This window comes from Mobula hypostoma, chromosome 19 (genome assembly GCF_963921235.1).
Source record: "Mobula hypostoma chromosome 19, sMobHyp1.1, whole genome shotgun sequence".
Taxonomy (NCBI): domain Eukaryota; kingdom Metazoa; phylum Chordata; class Chondrichthyes; order Myliobatiformes; family Myliobatidae; genus Mobula; species Mobula hypostoma.
Genome location: NC_086115.1, coordinates 36,556,107 through 36,575,051, shown reverse-complemented (window position 1 = coordinate 36,575,051; position 18,945 = coordinate 36,556,107). Strand labels below are relative to the sequence as shown.

The following is an 18,945-nucleotide window of genomic DNA, read 5'->3' as shown; positions in this document are numbered from 1 at the left end:
ATTAGTGATGAAACTAAGTATGGTATTCATCTTTTTTACCACCTTATTTTTCTTCCTCATCAGGGAGCTATAAACCTGCATCGTAAAATCTATCTATATACTAACCTGGAGGAATAATTGTAAAATACTTGGTCCTCCATTTAAACTAGATTAAGAATTTTTTTCTTAGTTTGTTTATTGGCTGCATCATTAGGTTAATAGTATTCCCAAAAGTACTTTGTGATGGCAAGTCTAACAAACGGATCTAAGTAAATTATTTGCCAGCCTAACAAACGGTAAAGACTAACACCCAAAGGACACATAACCCATACTTGTTAGACCATTTTGCATTACATGTTATGCAAATACAATGGAAACTCAAAATTTTTGATGTGCTAAGGATCTCAACATGGAATTAATGAAAACAGTATCAGAGGTTTTTAATGTTTTCTAAACCACCAAAGAGCTATTTTACCCGGTTTCACTTTTTGATGCCAAAAACATGGTTTTGTGGAAGCTTTCAAGAATCAGTCCAACACAAGAATAATTATAAGGAATGGTTGTCTTGTAAGAAGAAATACCAATGTACGAAGCTGAGATTGTCAACTGCGTCATTTTGCTTTTTCAAGAATACCAGTACCAAACCTTTCTGATGTTTGGACTCCAACAAAGATAAATCCATTAAAAGCTACGCAGAACTAAAACAAAAGCACACATTTGAAGGCACTTGACTTCATACTTTATTTACATATGAAATTGATGTCTAGTGGTATCTGTGGACTGTTTCCTTTCTATTTACAATTTGCATATACATTGCATTTGAATTCAATATGAAATCTGTACAATAGAAAGTAAGATAAAGAAATTCATTTAACTAAATGTAAGGGTATATAAATAAAAATGTATATTTCAAAGTATTTTGCACTCCATCTGTAGTATATTAATGCTTATAGAACATGCCAATTCTTTTAATAAAGAATTCAAAACAAACTCAATGACAAACATCTCTACAGAATTTAGTTTTATAATTCAATAATGACTTGCAATACAGGAATAGAGGAGCTGATTTTGCTAGAAGTACAAAATAAAGTACAAATTCTTTCAAATAAAAAAACAAAAATTTAAGAAAGTTTACCTGTAATTTGCACACTACACAAATCTCAAATTTACACAAACACCTATCACCTTTCACTTCAGAAATTTCACCAGGTTAGAAAAAAAGCCTGATCATTAGCCCTCTGGTTTTTTTAAGTGATTACTAACAAATGACTTAAGCCTCCTCTTTCCATTGTGAGCAAACAGTTCCGAGCAATGCAATATAGTATACACTACAATAGTTCTCAGTTTTCATCACCTAATTTGAAATAAATTTTAGTTAATGCTATCAGGGTTTACATTTCAAAACTTTGTGCAAAGCACTGTCATTTTGGAAGTTTTCTGTATTGCACATCATAAAACATTTACACAGTTGCTTAAGTCAAGCCCATTGCACCTGCCTGAGGACAATCACAAAGAATTTTCAGCTGAGACACACTAACTTAACTGTCGTAAGAGTATATTTGGAATTTTCTAAACTTGGACATTTCACAGTTCTACCATTCTGTCTGCAATTCACCTGTAGGTTCAGAGATTATACAACATCTACATTTCCACTGCTGCAAGCACCCGAAAATAAAACAGGTAGTACTGAAATGAGCTTTTAAAAAATATTTGTAGTACAGTTCAGTAATCAAAAATGCCATAGCTCAGTATTTGAATAAAAATCTTTGTGTTTCCAGAAAACAGGAAATACATGGAAATATTAAAGAGAATGTTGTGCAATATTTTGAAACCAAGTACTTTACAGGTTAACAAATGTCGTTCTGTAAAGCAGAACAGTACTGGTTTTAATGCTCTCTCCTGTTAGGCTTTTTATCTCAGAATCTTAGAAAGCAAACCGACTGTATTAAAAAGTAAAAACCAGCTATTTCTGACGTAGGATCATCAGTAAAAAGCTACACATAATGGAGGGCAGCAATTCAAAATCCGTTTGGTCCACTTTAGGTCGTTTCCGTGAATCAGCTGGCTTTGGAGGTATGCTGTGCACCAGAAACATGGTATAGAAAGATGGTTGGTCTATAAGTGCTCAGAAATTTTACATCTCAGTTTGCAATCAGCTAATAAATGCAGAATAAACTACTTTGCACAGGACTCCACTTTTCTTTTAATACTGACACTAGTGTAAACAATTCTTCATTTTTGCTGGGCGTAAGCCATTATTCTTCCCATCAATGTGTGCAACACACACAGATCTTTGGGTCATCAACAGTCCAAATATATTCAGTTCTTTAATTTTAACTCTGACAACAATTTTAAACAGATGCACTGAAGACATTTCCATGTAGTACTGCTACACCATTAATTTTTAAATACTCCTGCAAGCATCAACATTTCCAAAGGAATATTAACTTTTCAGGGCAGGATTGTGATTCTTCTCAATTTCTTTGTTTTCCTTCATCAGTGAAGCAAACACCTGCAGGTTATAAAAAGGAAGAATGAGGTATCATGTATAAATGATTCTGATGTTTATAAATTTAGAATGGAGCTGATCTGTATCATTATTAATATATTAATGTACTTAAGAAATCAAACAAGTAAAACACCTCTAATCGTGGAACTTAGTAGATTTTAAAGCAAAACTAAATGCAGAGTTGTCTTTCCATACCAGATTCTATCCTTGATATTATTAAAGATACACATTCTACGTAGCTGCAGAATTCATCCCAGGAAACCACAAATCAATGCTTTAACTAGACATCCACTATTAACGGTTGCACTTCAACACTTTACATTATTCCAAATTCTTGAGAGAACCAAAAAAAATTAATCTTTATTATGAATCTCTCTCATGTAATTACCGGAGGATGTAAGGAGGAATGATCTACCCTTGTGTCTTGGTGGTGGTAGACCTCTGGTGGTTGAAATGCTCACTCATGAGATGAGATTATTAACTTCAGCAGCATTCTATACAAACTGTAAAAGACATTGCATGGTCCTCAAAATCTGAATCAATTTGCAGTGCCTTTACCCTGACCATACTCCTCTTTGCCATCAATCTGTCTATAAAGTAATTCATCTGATCAACTATTACCCATCCTGGGGGGGTTCACAGATCCACGAGTGCTTTTATTTAAGTGTTTTCTTAGTGTTTTAATGCATTCCAGGAATTGAAATATAGTGATTAAAGATTAAGTCACATCGCAGGAGAGCAGACAGTTGTTTGACAGAAGAGTATCGGATGCATGATTTTCCAAATTAGGCAAAACTTTAGACATAACATTAATGACAGAAGAAGGCAAGGAAATGAAATCCAGAGGTCTCAAGATGATACAAAATATGATGATGAAAAATAAAAAGAGGTAACACCTTACTGATAAGTAGTTCAGGTGAGAACATTGCTAAGTAAAAGATGAAAGTAAAAATAAGATGGGCAGTGAGAATGAAGCCCACTGCCCAGAACCCGCTGGTGGACTTCTGCCAACCTGCCAGTATTAATTCCTTTGAACTTTTTAAATGTCTCATTCCCATGCAGCTGAAGAGATCCGCAGCCACACAGTAACCAGTAAATCCTTTTCCATCCATCACGGTCCCCTGAACACGTGTTCATATGTGCAGGTTATCTGTAGATCAGGCATATGTAACTTGGGGAGGACCTGTACCTAAGATTGGACGGACTGGGGTGGAATTTTCTAGAACAGACGCTGACAGGAGAGATCTTAGAGTCAAACATACCATCTTCTAAAGCAGGTGGTCAAAAAACCAAGGGGTAAAGATTTTAAGTAGGATTAGCAATGAGTAAAGAGAAAATCTATACAGAGAATGGTAGTGGTCTGGAAATTGTTGCCAGAGACTATGGAAGAATCTGTTGCTACATTCAAGATGTGCCTTGATATGTTGAAACTTGCAGGACTATAGATTATGTACTACAAAATGTGATGGGTAATTGCTTTTCTACTGGCATGGACATATTACGCTGAAATGCTGCCTTTATGTTCAAATTTTAGACTCGTAGAACACAACATCACAGAAACAGGCCCTTCAGCCAGCTAGTCCAGCTGAACCATTAATCTACCTAGTCCTATTGACCTGCACCCAGACCAGAGTTCTCCATTCCCTTCACATCCATGTATTTATCCAAATTTCTCTTAAATGTTGGAACTGAACCCACATTCACCACTTGCGTTGGCAGCTCATTCCACACTCTCATCACTGAGTGAAGAACTTCTCCCTCATGTTCCCTTTAACCATATCACCTTTCACCATTAACCCATGACCTCTAGTTGTAGTCTCACCCAGCCTCAGTGGGAAAAGCCTGCTTGCATTTACCCTATCTATACTCCTCATAATTTTGCATACCCCTGTCAAATCTCCCCTCAACCTTCCACATTCTAGTGGAAGAAAACCAAAATTCCCTAAACTTGTTATCCTTGCCTTTTATTCTGACAAGAATATACAAACTCTGTACTCTCAAAATTTCACTTTTGAAGGCCTCCCACTTACCAAGCACAACTTTTCCAGAAAATAGCCTGTCCTAGCCCACACTTGCCAGATCTTTTCTGATACCATCAAAAATTGGCTTTTCTCCAATTTAGAATCTCAACACGAGGATGACACTTACCCTTCCTTTTCCACAATTACTTTGAAATTAATGACATTTATATGTTCACTATCTGCTGAGTATTCCCCTACACAAATTTCTGTCATCTGCAATTTACACAAAATGTTGCAGGAACTCAGCAGGCCAGGCAGCATCTAATGGAAAAAAGCAGAGTCAATGTTTTGGGCCAAAACCGTTCCACAGTTCTGCTGCGGCTCTCCTCTGCCCCTTCCTCCGACCCTCAAACAACAGTATCCAAAGTGGTATACCTGTTGTTGAGGAGAAGGGGCACGGGGTACTCTGCACTGGCTGCCTATCTCCTTTCCACCTCCTGTCACCCGGTTACCGGAGTCATATAGACTAGGTCTAGCAGGCAAGTCTTCTTTCCATGAAAACATTTGTGAATTAAATGGGTCTTTAGGACAATCCAGCAGTTTCATCCTCACCATTACTCACACTAGATTTTCAATTCCACATTGTTGAGCGAAATGGCCACAGAGATACTCTGTACTGGCTGCCTATCCCCATTCCACTTCCTGACGGTCACCCAGTTCTGTGATATTCTAATACATTCAGGCAACAAAATTAATATACACAGTATGTTACTTTTCTATCTCAAGCAACTTCCTGGTACATATCCACTTCATCAAGATTGCTGAAATGCATCATCCTCTTCCATGCCCAAGTTATTTCCAATCTCAGTCATAATAATGCTGTCCTAGTCAGCTTTTCATTCTTCCTCAACCCTTCCATAAATTAACTTACCAAAATCTTGCTGCTGTGTAATCATTTCCATTTGTTAGCTCCTGAGTCAATATTATTTAAAATACTTGTTGTTTCCAGATTCCTCCCTCCCTCTCTGTAGTCTCCTCCAACTCTGCCACCACTGACACAAACTAAATGATTGCAGATAAAGGGGGCTAGAGATGCTTTTGGCTCTCTGGGTCCTAAGCTCTCGAATTTCCATTCATGAAGTTCTTTGTCTTTTAATTAAATATTGGCTCTAAGGAGAAAATACCATGTGGCAAAATCAGTTTTGGCACGAATCCACTGAAGTGCTTTCAAATGTTTCTCTACTTGGTTCTACATTAGATTCAAATTGTTGTAACTACCCTATGGCAATTACAAAAATTTAAAAAGAGAGACTGAAAAGGCAGCATCTCCTTAGATCTCTTACTTTCATTTTGTTCTATGACGTTGCTGTATTCCAAGTGACTTATCACAGATGCTGGTTTCCTAGTTCATTTTATCTTGTCCTATGATATTAAATATCCTTTGAATAAACATCCAACTCTGATCAGTCATTCCACTTTTTCCCCCTTTACACAACTGCTTATTGCCTTTTTCCAATGACATTGCAATTTGTATTGAGAAAACTACAACTCTGTCAGCACTCACTATATAATGAAGGAAACGGAATAATTTCTGCACTACACAAGAAATCTCAATACAGAAATTCACACCGTTAGGTTGCAATTAATAAAGAAAGTATTAACTGATACGAACTTCAACCATTAGCTGCATTATTTTTGCTGCCAAAATACCATTTTTTGCACTCTGTTCAATAAGGTGTAACTTGTTAATGGCATAATAAACCCATGACGGAGTAGGTGCTGCCCCCCAGTGTTCGCTTGGCAGAAGACAAGCTCTATAGCGGCCAACTGTAGAGTGATGGCTCGAGTGTGGACTTTTTTTATTGCGTGGTTAAGATACCAATGTGTGCTTTCTATCTTGTGCTGTGTGTGACAATTGGTACTGTGTTTCGCACCTTGGCCCCAGAGTAATGCTGTTTCGTTTGGCTGTATTCATGAGCATTCATGTATGGTTGAATGACAATTAAATTTAAATTGAATTGAAATTGAAGTAATGCCTCTCTAGCCCAAAAAAAACTAACCGCATGTGGTTTGAAATAACTTTATAAAATTATAGATTGAAAAAAAGATTCTTAACCCCAATGTTAATTTATAATCTTTAAAATGAAATAAAATATAATTAGATTTCTTATCTCATGGTTTGCTTTTATTTTCAGTCTGAGTGTCCTCTCAACATTGCTGTTTCTGGTCATACAGCCTACCTGATAGAAAGATACTGGGAAAGGGAAAATGCACGCCACATGACTCGCTGCACATTTGTAGGATTTGCTTCCCAATGATCTAATTATTTAAGTTATTTCACATGATATCATCTTTCCTTTTCATCCCAATACAAAAATTATTGCATCCTGTTCTGTGTGTTCTGTGCTCTCTCTCCAAACTTTAATCATTTCCTATCATTTTACCTAAAAGTCCAAAGGCTGATACATGATTTCCAATTTAATCTTGTGAATACATAGTCATAGTCATACTTTATTGATCCTGGGGGAAATTGGTTTTCGTTACTGTTGCACCATTCACTTTCAAAGTATCAGTGACCAAGATGGTGCCGAGGGTGGGAGAGAGTAGTGTATTGTTTTCTTGTGCTCTGTGTTGTGTTCTGCTGAGCATTTTGGAAATGTTATTTTGGCACCGGAATATGTGTTGACACTTGCAGACTGCCCCCACCACACCCTCGGATGTGTTGGTTGTTAATGCAAGGGAAGCATTTCAATGTATGTTTCGATGTGTACGTGGTAAATAAACTTGAATCTTGATCCCAAGACTGCTCGTACCTAAACCCTTTTCTAATTGGGCAGGTGTTTGAATAAAGCAGGGATTCACTGATCACCCAATTCATTATGTGCTATTTAAGGGGATCAGAAGGCAAAAGTAAAATGAGTAAATGTATACCAATTTACCAATTTAGAACATACAGATGTTTTTTTTTTAAATCCATGGTATTTTCAAATTATTCTACACTAAGATTTGAGGCCAGTAAGGTTATTCAACATTCAGGCTCAGTATACCATTTAACATCTTGGTTAAATCTCAGTAACAGCAAAAAAAAGGAGTAAAATTACTGGCTCATGTCAATTAGTTTATTGATTACACCCTGAGCTTGATTTACAGCTCAGCACCAGTGTATTTCCCAGCTTTTACAACAGTGGCTACCAATAATCTAGCCAGAACCAACATTGGTCAATGTAGCTAGTCAACTGACCAACATGGGACATATCTGTCTTGTGGATCCTTGCATTAGTAAACGCAGGTGTTGAGAATGATATTTTATTCACATTCTGGGCATCATCCAAATGTTTGTGTTCTGAGTACACATTGGTATCACAAACTAAATATATATCAACCATGTTAGTCATCTTATCCTTTAACAGTGTAATGAGAAACCTTTAATCATGTAAAGTGATGTCCTTCATAGAACTTCTAATCTCCTAATCTATTAGAATCTTTAAATACTGTAATTAAATCCAGTAATTTGAGAAAGGAAATTAGGACTGTAACTCGCCATATATTGTGTGCTAGAATCATAATATTATGGTAGCCATTGCTATAGGGTTACAATTATAACTAAACAACTTCAAAAAAAAGCAAATACTACCAGAAATGTTAATTGTCAAAAATAATGTGATATTTAAGTAGATTTTACCTCAGAGAAAAATGTGTAATTATTGACGGCAGATAAAAGCTTACGAACAAGTATGTCACCAGATTCTTATGCATGAAGGGGTTGAGGCAGAAGGGAAATTATAGCCAGTTTGCCTGACCTCAGTGGTTGGGACTATTTTGGAGTCGATTGTTAAGGATGTAGTTTTGAGATATTGGAGGCATATGATAAAATAGGGTAAAGTCATCAGGGCTTCCTCAAGGGAAAATCTTGCCTGATAAAATCTGTGAGGACTTTTTGAAGAAATAACGAGACAGACAAAGGAGAATCGATTGATATTGTGTACTTGGACTTTCAGGCCTTTGATAAGGTGCCAACATGAGGCTCCTGAACAAGACACGAATCCATGGTATTACAGGAAAGATACTTGCCTGGATAGAGCATTGACTGACTGGCAGGAGGCAAAGAGTGGGAATAAAGGGTGCCTTTTTGGATTGGCTGCCAGTGACTAAACGTGTATGTTGGGACCAATTCTTTTTACATTGCATGTCAACAATTTGGATGATGAATTGACGGCTTTGTGGCCAAGTTTGTGGACGATACGAAGACAGGTGGAGGAGCAGAAGGACTCAGACAGATTATGAGAATGGGCAAAGAGGTGGCAGATGGAATACAGTGTCAGGAAGTGTATGGTCATGCACTTTGGTAGAAGGAATAAAAGCAGAGACTATTTTCTAAACAGGGAGAAAATTAAAAAAATTGAGGTGCAAAGGGATTTGGGAGTCCTTGAGCACAATTCTCTAAAGGTTGATTTGCAGATTGAAATTGGTGGTCAAGGTGGTGAATCCAACGTTAGCATTCATTTTAAGAGGACTAGAATATAAAGCAAGGATGTAAAGCTGAGGCTGTATAAGTTACTGGCATCATTTGGAATATTGTGAGCAGTTTTGGGCCCCTTATTTAAGAAAGGATGTACTGGCATTGGAGGGGGTTCAGAGGAGGTTCACGAGAATGATTCTGGGAAAGAAAGAGTTATTATATGAGCAGCAATTGAAGGCTCTAGCTTGTACTTGCTGGAAGAATGAGGGAGAATCTCACTGAAAGCTATCGAATGTTGAAAGGCCTTGATAGAGTGAACGTAATGGTGGGGATGGGGGAGTCTAAGATCAGAGGGCACTGCCTTAAAATAGAAGGACATCCATTTAGAAAAGAGATGAGGAGGAATTTCTTTAGCCAGAGGGTGGCGAATCTGTGGAACTCATTGCCACAAGTGGCTATGGAGGCCATGTCACTGCTCACTTCACATTTAAGGCAAATGTTGATTATGTCTTGACTAGTCAGAGTGAGAAAGGTTATAGGGAGAGGGCAGGAGAATGGGCTGAATGGTCTGATTCTGCTCCCTGTCTTATGTTCTTATTATATTGTGTTAAAAATTCCTTTACAGACAAATCTAAAATAAATAACAATTATCTTAAACTCTCACTTTACAACACATTAAAATTTCAAAGCAATTAGCTTTTCATACTTTGGAACATTTACATGACAATCTCATTCATCACAAGTAGTAAAAATGTTTGAGTGATCTCTGATTGCTTGGAGGGATTATAAGATCTACATTGTGCTTCCAGTAAAAGAACTTTGCATTCTGAGCTACTAATACTTGTGAATCGAATACAATACAAAATATGCATTTCCTCACCTGTGTCCATTTTTTGTTGCTGCTGTGCATTTGAACAGCAGTAATGCACGCAAACAGTTTTTCTGATGCAATGTCTTCAGGCAGTTTGGTAAGGAATTGAGCTATGTGAATAAAATCCATTTGCACTAAAATATCCTCATACAACTTGAGAATGCCCAGAGCTGTCCGAAAAAGGAACTCTTCCCCATCACGGCAAAAGACATCCCAGACTCGACAAGCCAGGTCCAGGGGCAATGACTTACTGTAGAGTGTAAATATCCTACAATTAAAGAATACAACAAAAAATGAATTTTAGAGATGATACTGTGGCTATGCAGTATTAATTAACAACACTATATATACTATACATCACAAAGTACATCTTGCCATTCAAGCAGTGTAATATAATTACATCAGGTATGATGATTATCAGTCAACAAGCATACTAAATATTATCCCAAGATAAACAATTTAAACATCTAAGAAATTTTATTCACTTACCAGTCTATAAGGTAGATATCAGGAGTCAAATTATTTTTCATGAAGTGCGCAAAAAGCTTCGGAAGATTTTCCTCAAAAAACACTTCATATGATGCAAAATACTTCAGCATCTGAGGAGGAGAACATTTACTCAATAGTTTAACATTCCAATTGATGAATTTTAAAAACCTTTAATCCAATTTTATCATTTCCCTAATTAAAAAATATTTAAAATACTTCCAAAGAAAACTGGCATTAGTTCAAAATAAAAGCTCCAAAATTTCTAATTTGATTTTTAAATCAATTTGGTTTAGAATAATTACAGAATGTAACATGCATTGCAAAAAAACCCAGAAAGAATAGTTTTTTTTTAGTTCCTGTAGCTAGTCCACAAATGTGAAGGAAGGACTATCGAATGGGGATATAGTGTATCACATTTATGGCTAAATGAAAGTCTCTTGGGAGTATTCCTTTCACTTTCTAAAAATGTTTTTTTCTCACCCCTGTCCCATGGTGTCATTATTTGAGCTATTATTTGACAGATATGGTCAGGGTATGTTACTTCACCCAGTTTTCAAACTATCCAATGAGACTACTGTGAAGATATTTTACTTGAATGAAGTAAAGCCAAATTCAAATGCTGAACAGGAGACTATGTTAATATTTGGGCAACATATTCTCTGCCTTCCAATTATAGTGTGATGTAAATGTTCAACTCCCGCCGCTGCCTGTAAGCAATCTTTACACTCTTCCCGTGACCGCATGGATTTCCTCTGGGTGCTCCTGTTTCCTCTCACAGTTCAAAGACGTACCAGTTGGTAGGTTAATTGGTCATTGTAAATTGTCCTGTGATTAGGCTAGCATTAAATCCAAGAGGATTGCTGGGTAGCATGGCTCGAAGGACTGGAAGGGCCTATTCCACATGTATCTCAATAAATAAATAAATAAGTATTTTCAAAGACACTTATGAGAATAATTAAGTTGCAACTTTAATCTGAAAAACGCTGCATGTCACAGTTGTTCATGTACATGAACAATTTTTGTATGGAAAACTGAAAAAAAAAACAGAACTGGTTTTATAGACCAATTGTTGGGGGTTCCACTGAAGAATGAGGTAGCATCATCGTTTCTTAGAAAACAAAAGGGAAATAAAGTGCAGGTAGAATGATTTTTGTTGAATTTATAGAGGTTACATACCAGATTGTTCACGTTTTATAGGAAACAAATAACAGCATGCAATCTGTTTCATGATATATCCTGCAATGTCCTCACCATATCATGATCCACACGGAAAAATGCCAGCTGACAGGGTTTGTTCAACAGGTTTGCAAAGGCTATGAAAGCATCAGCTTCTTCTAAATTAAGGATAAGAACAGCAGCAACAAAAGACATTCCTTGGACCTGCAGAGAACAGTACACATTACTAATTACGCTGCTGAAACTAATAATACAACCTTCACATTGCCTTGACAATGTACAGGATTTAAAACATTGTCACATTGCATCCTTTTTGCAGAAGATTTTATCACAAAATCCAATTCATTATTTTGTTATCTCAACTGCTTCAGGGGAAACATACTGTAAGTGGTAATAACTATGCAACTTTCCTCAATAACAAACTTTATTTGTTTAAAAAGGTTCAGCCATTTGAAAGATTAAAGAACCACAGGAATTTACAATATTTATATTATATCAAAGGGAAAATATTTTAGATCTCCTGGGAAGCATTTTCAGAATTGAACCAAGTTAGCTCCAGAGTGCAAAAGACATTTGTTATTTCATAAAGCAGCTGGCCAAATTCATGTAGTGGAGCAGCTGATGCCCCTGAAATATAGCAGCTTACACAAGGTTGAAAAGAAAAAAAAACAAACTTATTAATAATTGTGTACACAATAATATGAGGCATAGACAGAGTGGATAGCCAGAAATGTTTTGAAAGGGTGAAAATGACTTATATGAAGGGGTATAATTTTAAGGTGATTGGATGAAAATAGGGGGATGTCAGAGGTAACTTTTATTTACAGAAATGGGGTGGGATGGGGGGGGGGGGGAGGGACTGTGCATGGAATACCTTACCAGCATTGGTGGTAGAGGCAGATATATTAAGGGCATACAAGAAATTCCTAGATGGGCACATGGATGATAAAAAAGAGAGCTATGTAGGAAGGAAGAGTGAGATTGAACTTCGAGTAAACTAAATGGTTGACACAACATCATGGACCATCGGGCCTATATCGTACCTGTAATGTTCTATGCTTTAATAAGCAGTCACTGGCAAAGTTCTAACTGTAATATATGAAAGAACCATGATATTGCTAGAAATGGATCAGAAATATCATTGACTTGCAATATGAAGTCTGTTCCTCATTCCACAAATGCTCTCTGAACTGTTGAATGTATCCAGCATTTTGTGTTTTTATTTCTAATGTAGAAGAAAGGTTTCAAAAGTCCACCCAAAATACGAGGACATTCTCCGAGCCCAAATTTGAATATTACAAAGCTGTACAATGTACTCAAGGTACAAAACATATGCACACCAATGCCATCAGAAGAAACAGAAGAATGGGTTGCAAACCGAATTTTAAGATAATACAAAAGGATAAATACTTACATATCCGACATCAGGCCTGTAGCAGGTATATGCCCCGAGAACACTATGGAGAAGATCATGATATGGTCCACCCTACAAAATTAACATATGACAGTCAGACAACAGAAAACAAATGCAAAGCACAGTTCCTTTCTCAATGTAACATCCACTGTCCGCAAACGTTTCAATGATAAAAATCGCATGTCAGTCAGCCCTTCCCCTTGGAAGTCCATGTCCAGTGGTATAAGTAGTCGACACTAACTGGGGTCTTCCTTGGTTGCAGTGGATAACCATGAGTTCTTCTGTGCCTTATCATGCCCTTCGCTCTCCACAAAGCATTGCAGAATCGCCTTCTTGGCTGTTCGATTGCACTGTCAATCTCATCTGCCCAGTCTGCCGGAAATGACTTCACATGCTAGGACAGGCGTGTCCCTATCTCACCGGGGTATGAGGCCTGCTGGCTACCCTCACCTGGTTTAGCCCTCCTGTGGAAGTGGTGTGCCAGCGTGTGGCCGCTGTTGCATGCTATCAGTTATCTGGAGCTACAGGTGAGAGCCAAGTGTCCGTTGGGGTGCAAAGGTGAGTGAGCTGCCGTAGAATGCACATGACTAGTCCCTTCACCAGAGTTGCTACCCCTCCCTGGACTCCCCATGCATGGATGAATTTCTCTATCAATAACTATTAGGAACTAATACAGTTTTATAGTACAGTAGCATTGGTAGTGCTCTAATTTATTCTGTATTGCATATAAATGCATAATTTGTTACTCAGTTAAACAGTAGTTTGTCTTTTTTTAAATACCGTTTTAACTCTTTCCACGAATCTTTGGCTAATTGGGGACAGCTGCTTAATTGGGCCAAAATGTATTGGTCCCGATGTGTCCCAATTAATTGGAATCCACTGTATTTTGTCCTTAATAAATTGTTTCAGAATTCAAGTCAACAGAATTTCTTAAGCCTTTTAAATGTTTTACCATATACTTTCTAGCACATTCATATTTCTCAATAAGCCAAATAGTTTTAGTCTGTTGCCATATTTTATAAATTGGCATGAAATAATTCTGACTTAAAATTCATCTTGTAAGTAAAGCTTCAAACCTTCTGGAAAATGAAGAGAGAAGGGAATGTGCGGGAGATATCCAGCTTTATCAATTCAAGACTCGCCTCTCTATCGGCTCCTGATGCTCCAGGGTCTATAAATAAATAACAGTAAAATTATTAAAGTAAAATGGTGAAACCTACATTGTGGCCATACACAAGTTAGACATACTGGTAGATGTAACACTACTTCTAATTGCACTAGAACTTACAGTTTACTAGCTCATGAGATGACAATACTTGTATTTCATTTTTCAATTGTCACCACACAATTACACAATATCTTACTTAGTTTTATTAAAAAGATAACAATGAGTAAGAATAGGCAAGTAACATATGAAACTAACAAGGCAAGGGATTTTGACACTTGTCACTGTTATATGTTGCAGTCTGGTGAGTTTTCATCTTTTTTTGTTTGGCTTGATTTAACCTATTAATATTTAAAATACATTTCAAGGTATTAGTTTCAAATTGAGTATGAGTACAGAGGTAAGGAAGCTTGTAAATAAATGTAAGATAGCACAGAATGAAATGCAACCGTATTGTATTATTTTTGAAAACTTTAGAAAGGGACTTTCTGGCACTTGTCTGCTTTATATTTGAACAAAAACAGATTATAAAGATCATTAACAACATAGCATCAGAAAAAGCATGATAGATGGGTAGGAAAGATATTGCATTAATACCATGACCAAACTGGTTCCCAAATCCACTTTGATTTTTAATTAAAATTAGCATTTCTGTAATTACTACATTTGCAAAGATAGCAGCTCTCTCTGTAGTTGCATAATGCATAAACTCCAGCCAGTATGATATAATAGGTTTCATTTAAAAAGCCCCAATGCCATAGTATTTCAAACTGCAGTCTGAACAGCAATATTGGATATCCTGATGAAGGGCATTGGCCCAAAACATTGACTATTTACTCTTTGCCTTAGATGCTGCCTGGCCTGTTGAGATCCTCCAGCATTTTCTGTGTGTTGCTTTGGATCTCCAGTATCTACAGATTTTTTTCATGATTGGATATTAAATGCATGTCCATCAACTACCCTGGTTCCAAAGGTAGTCATAGCCGAAGGGTGGTAGTGGGGACGAGCTCGCACTGCTAAACAAATGCTCTTCATGGCATGCGTCCCAAACAGCCTCTGACTACCAAGTCCAACTCCTGGTCTTCACGTGTGGCATAGCTCTTATGCCCGGCGGAGCTGTTCTCACTGACAGGAGAAGGGGCAAAGGTGGGCCACTGGCGCCTTAAAACCAGTTGCTCCGGGCAGATGGGGCTCGTTAACCACAGATGGTAGCTCATCTAGGAGAGGGAAAACTCCAACTTCAAACCTCCGCTGCCTTGCGGCTATACCCGCTCACGGGAAAAGCTTTCGGAGTAAACCCCGAGGAAAAATCCGGAGTCGGAGTCCCAAAGGCGGCTGACTGGTGTACCCAGCACTGACACGGCAACTCTTGCGATGCTGCTGACACCAAACTGTATCTATCGCCTTTCCTTTGAACCTGTCATCAGCATGGAGAGGGAGGTCCCACTGCATGGGCAATAAATAGACGGATCTCCATATCAACTCTGCCCTGGCTTGCGCCCTGGAGAGGCCACTCCAGCTTCGCTTTATAGCGTCGGACAAACACGCGAAGCAGCAGTTACTGGTTAATAGTCATAATGCTTGATTGGCGTAGAGCATGGTGCCAGGGGTTGCTTCTGACGGTGGGAGAGACCATCGCGGTTCACTGGACAGCTACCGCCCCCCTCAAGCTGGGCAGCCCCAGCCGATAAGATGCTGTCCCACCACAGTCAGTCTTCCTCAGTGGGTGCATGGGGACAATGGATTATTCCACCAAGAGCTGACTGTAACACTGCACCAGACAAGAAAGAAAACAAATCGAATAAGACAGCACCCCTCAAGCTGGAATGTTGGAATGTCCGCACAATGATGACTGGGCTTGACCAAAACCTCAAGGATATCGCGGTCATTAACAGTGAGCTACTAAGGCTCAATGTAGGTATAGCTACCCTACAAGAAGCGCGTTTGGAGGATTCAGGTACACTGAAGAAAAGGGACGACATATTTTTCTGGCAAGGAAGAACCAAGACGAGCCCCACGAGCTTGGAGTAGGTCTTGCCATTAGGAACTCCTTGTTGCAAGTGGTGGAGCTACCAGAAAATGGATCAGAACGACTTATGACTCTCCGCCTACACCAGTCATGGCCCAGTATCTCTCGTCAGTGTGTATGTCCCTACCTTGAACTCCACCTCTGAGGCAAAAGACATGTTCTACAACAAATTAGAAGCTGTTATCAGGAATATTCCCAGCGATGAGCACCTCGTTCTCCTTGGTGATTTCAACGCCAGAGTGGGAGCTGATAACGATTCCTGGCCGTCTTGTCGTGGCCACTTTGGAATTGGCAAAATAAATGACAATGGACAACGTCTCCTGCAGTTCTGCTCCTATCACGGCCTGTGTGTAACTAACTCCTACTTTCAGACAAAGTCGCAGTACGAGGTCTCATGGTGACATCCACCGTCTAAACACTGGCACCAACTAGACATGATCATCACCAGGCGCTCTTTCATCAACCCTGTACTAATCACCCACTCATACCACAGTGCATACTGCGATACGGATCATGCTTTAGCATGCTGCAAGATCAAACTACGTCCGAAGAAAATCCACCACTCCAAACAAACTGGAAAACCTCGCATCAACACAACAGAAATGAAAGAGTCTGAAAAGGTTGACCAGTTTGCCAAGTTAGCACAGGGTGCTATGACTACCTTCTCACAAGGAGATACTGCAACAGAACAATGGTCATACCTTCGTGACACCATCCACAAATCAGCACTCTCTATCTTTGGAAGAAAGACCACGAAGTGCAGTGACTGGTTTGAGGCAAAGTCCAGCATCATGACTCCTGTCATCGAAGCCAAGCGTGTAGCTCTCAGAGTACAAGTGCTCACCATCCGACCAAACACTCCAGGCACTTCGAGCTGCTAGAAGCAAAATGCAACAGACTGCAAGGCAGTGCGCAAATGAGTACTGGCTCCAGCTCAGTGAGGACATTCAGACAGCGGCTGTGACAGGCAACATCAGATCGATGTATCATGGTATCAAGAAGGCCCTTGGCCCATTGCAGAGCAAGACAGCACCACTGAAGTCATCCAGCGGCGAAATAATCACCAATAAAAGCAAGCAAATGGAACGCTGTGTAGAACACTACTCTGAGCTCTACCCCAGGGAAAATGTTATTGTTAGCCCAGTCACTGATACCATCGATTGTCTATCAGTCATGGATGAACTGGACTCCGAACCAACCATTGAGGACCTCAGCAAGGCAATTGACAGTCTGGCCCCAGGGAAAGCTCCTGGCAATGATGGGATTCCTCCTGATCTGATCAAACACTGCAAGAGCTCACTCCTCCAACCTTTACACGAGGTCCTCCATCAGCGCTGGAAGGAAGGAGCTGTACCACTGGATATGCGTGACTCCAAAATCGTCCCTTTGTACAAGAACAAGGGTGATAGGAGCAACTGCAACAACTACAGGGGTATCTCCCTCCTGAGTACTGTCGGCAAAGTCTTTGCTCGTGTAATTCTGGCACGTCTACAAACTCTGGCAGAACAGGTCTACTCTGAGTCCCAATGTGGTTTTCGCACAAGGAGGTCAACTGTTGAAATGATTTTCTCACTCCATCAACTCCAGGAGAAGTGCAGGGAACAACAGAAACCCCTCTATGTTGCTTTCATCAACTTGACCAACGCATTCGACCTTGCCAGCAGGAATGGGCTCTTTCAGATTCTCAAGATCGGCTGTCCCCCCCGAAACTCTAAAATATCATCAAGTCATTCCATGAAGACATAAAGGCTACTGTTCAGTACGATGCCAGCTCATCAGAACCCTTGGCTATTCGTAGTGGAGTCAAACAAGGATGCCTGCTGGCCCCAACATTATTCGGCATCTTCTTCTCTCTGCTACTGAAGCACGCATTTGAGATGTCGACAGAAGGCACCTACATGCACACCAGGTTTGATGGGCGGCTGTTCAACTCTGCGCACCTGAGAGCAAGAACAAGGGTGTGAAAGATCTTAATACGTGACATGCTCTTTGCCGATGACGCTGCTATAACCTCGCACACCAAACAGCAACTATAAACTCTCATGGACCGTTTCTCTAAGGCATGCAAGGACTTCGGGCTTACCATCAGCCTAAAGAAAACAAATGTCCTTGCCCAGAATGTAGTGCAGCCACCAGTCATTACCATTGACAATTATGATCTAGAAGTGGTCCACGAGTTCACATACTTGGGGTCGACCATTAGCGACACTCTCTCCCTCAATGCTGAAATCAATAGGCATATCGGCAAAGCAGCATCAATCCTTGCTCGACTCTCCTCCTGGGTCTGGGAGAATCAAAAACCAAGACTACTGTGTACAATGCATGTGTTATCAGCACCCTCCTATATGGTAGCGAGACTTGGACCATCTACTCCAAGCAGGAGAGGTAACTCAATAGTTTTCACCTGCGCAGCCTTTGCCGCATCCTCGACATCACCTGGAGAGACAAAGCCCCAAACTCTGAGGTCCTCTCCCGCGCTGGACTTCCCACAATGTTCACGCTTTTAAGACAATGCAGACTGCGCTGGCTAGGCCAAGTCCGTCATATGAAGGATGGCAGACTGCCAAAGGACATCCTCTACGGAGAACCAGCAACAGCCAAGAGGAACGTTGGTAGACCCCAGCTTCGCTTCAAGGACCTCTGCAAGCACGACATGAAAGCCTTAAAAATCAACACAGAGTGCTGGGAGTATACAGCAGATGACTGCAACAAATGGCGAGGCACTCTTCAGCAACACCTAGAGCAAGGCGAAAGAGTGATCCTGAGTCAGTTTGAGGAGCGGAGAGCTAAACGGAGAGCACAGCGGACAACAATTCCACGACGCCCTACACATGCAGCAACTGTGGCAGAGCCTGCCGTTCCAGGATCAGCCTCAATAGCCACAGTCGACGCT

General features: G+C 39.6%; 1 protein-coding gene across 3 annotated transcripts in view; it reads right to left on the bottom strand.

The window, feature by feature from the left end:
• Nucleotides 1–706: 706 nt before the first annotated feature.
• The window catches only part of tbc1d12b (TBC1 domain family, member 12b), a 108,623-nt gene continuing 90,384 nt past the window's right edge, over nt 707–18,945 (bottom strand). For all 3 annotated transcript variants that reach the window (XM_063071687.1, XM_063071689.1, XM_063071690.1), the window contains 6 exons: nt 13,935–14,029; nt 12,859–12,930; nt 11,520–11,648; nt 10,269–10,378; nt 9,789–10,047; nt 707–2,491 (listed from right to left, as the gene is read on the bottom strand). In XM_063071687.1, the coding sequence (XP_062927757.1) occupies nt 2,423–2,491; nt 9,789–10,047; nt 10,269–10,378; nt 11,520–11,648; nt 12,859–12,930; nt 13,935–14,029 (734 nt within the window). In that variant the 3' untranslated portion in view covers nt 707–2,422. The remainder of the gene's footprint in view (nt 2,492–9,788; nt 10,048–10,268; nt 10,379–11,519; nt 11,649–12,858; nt 12,931–13,934; nt 14,030–18,945) is intronic.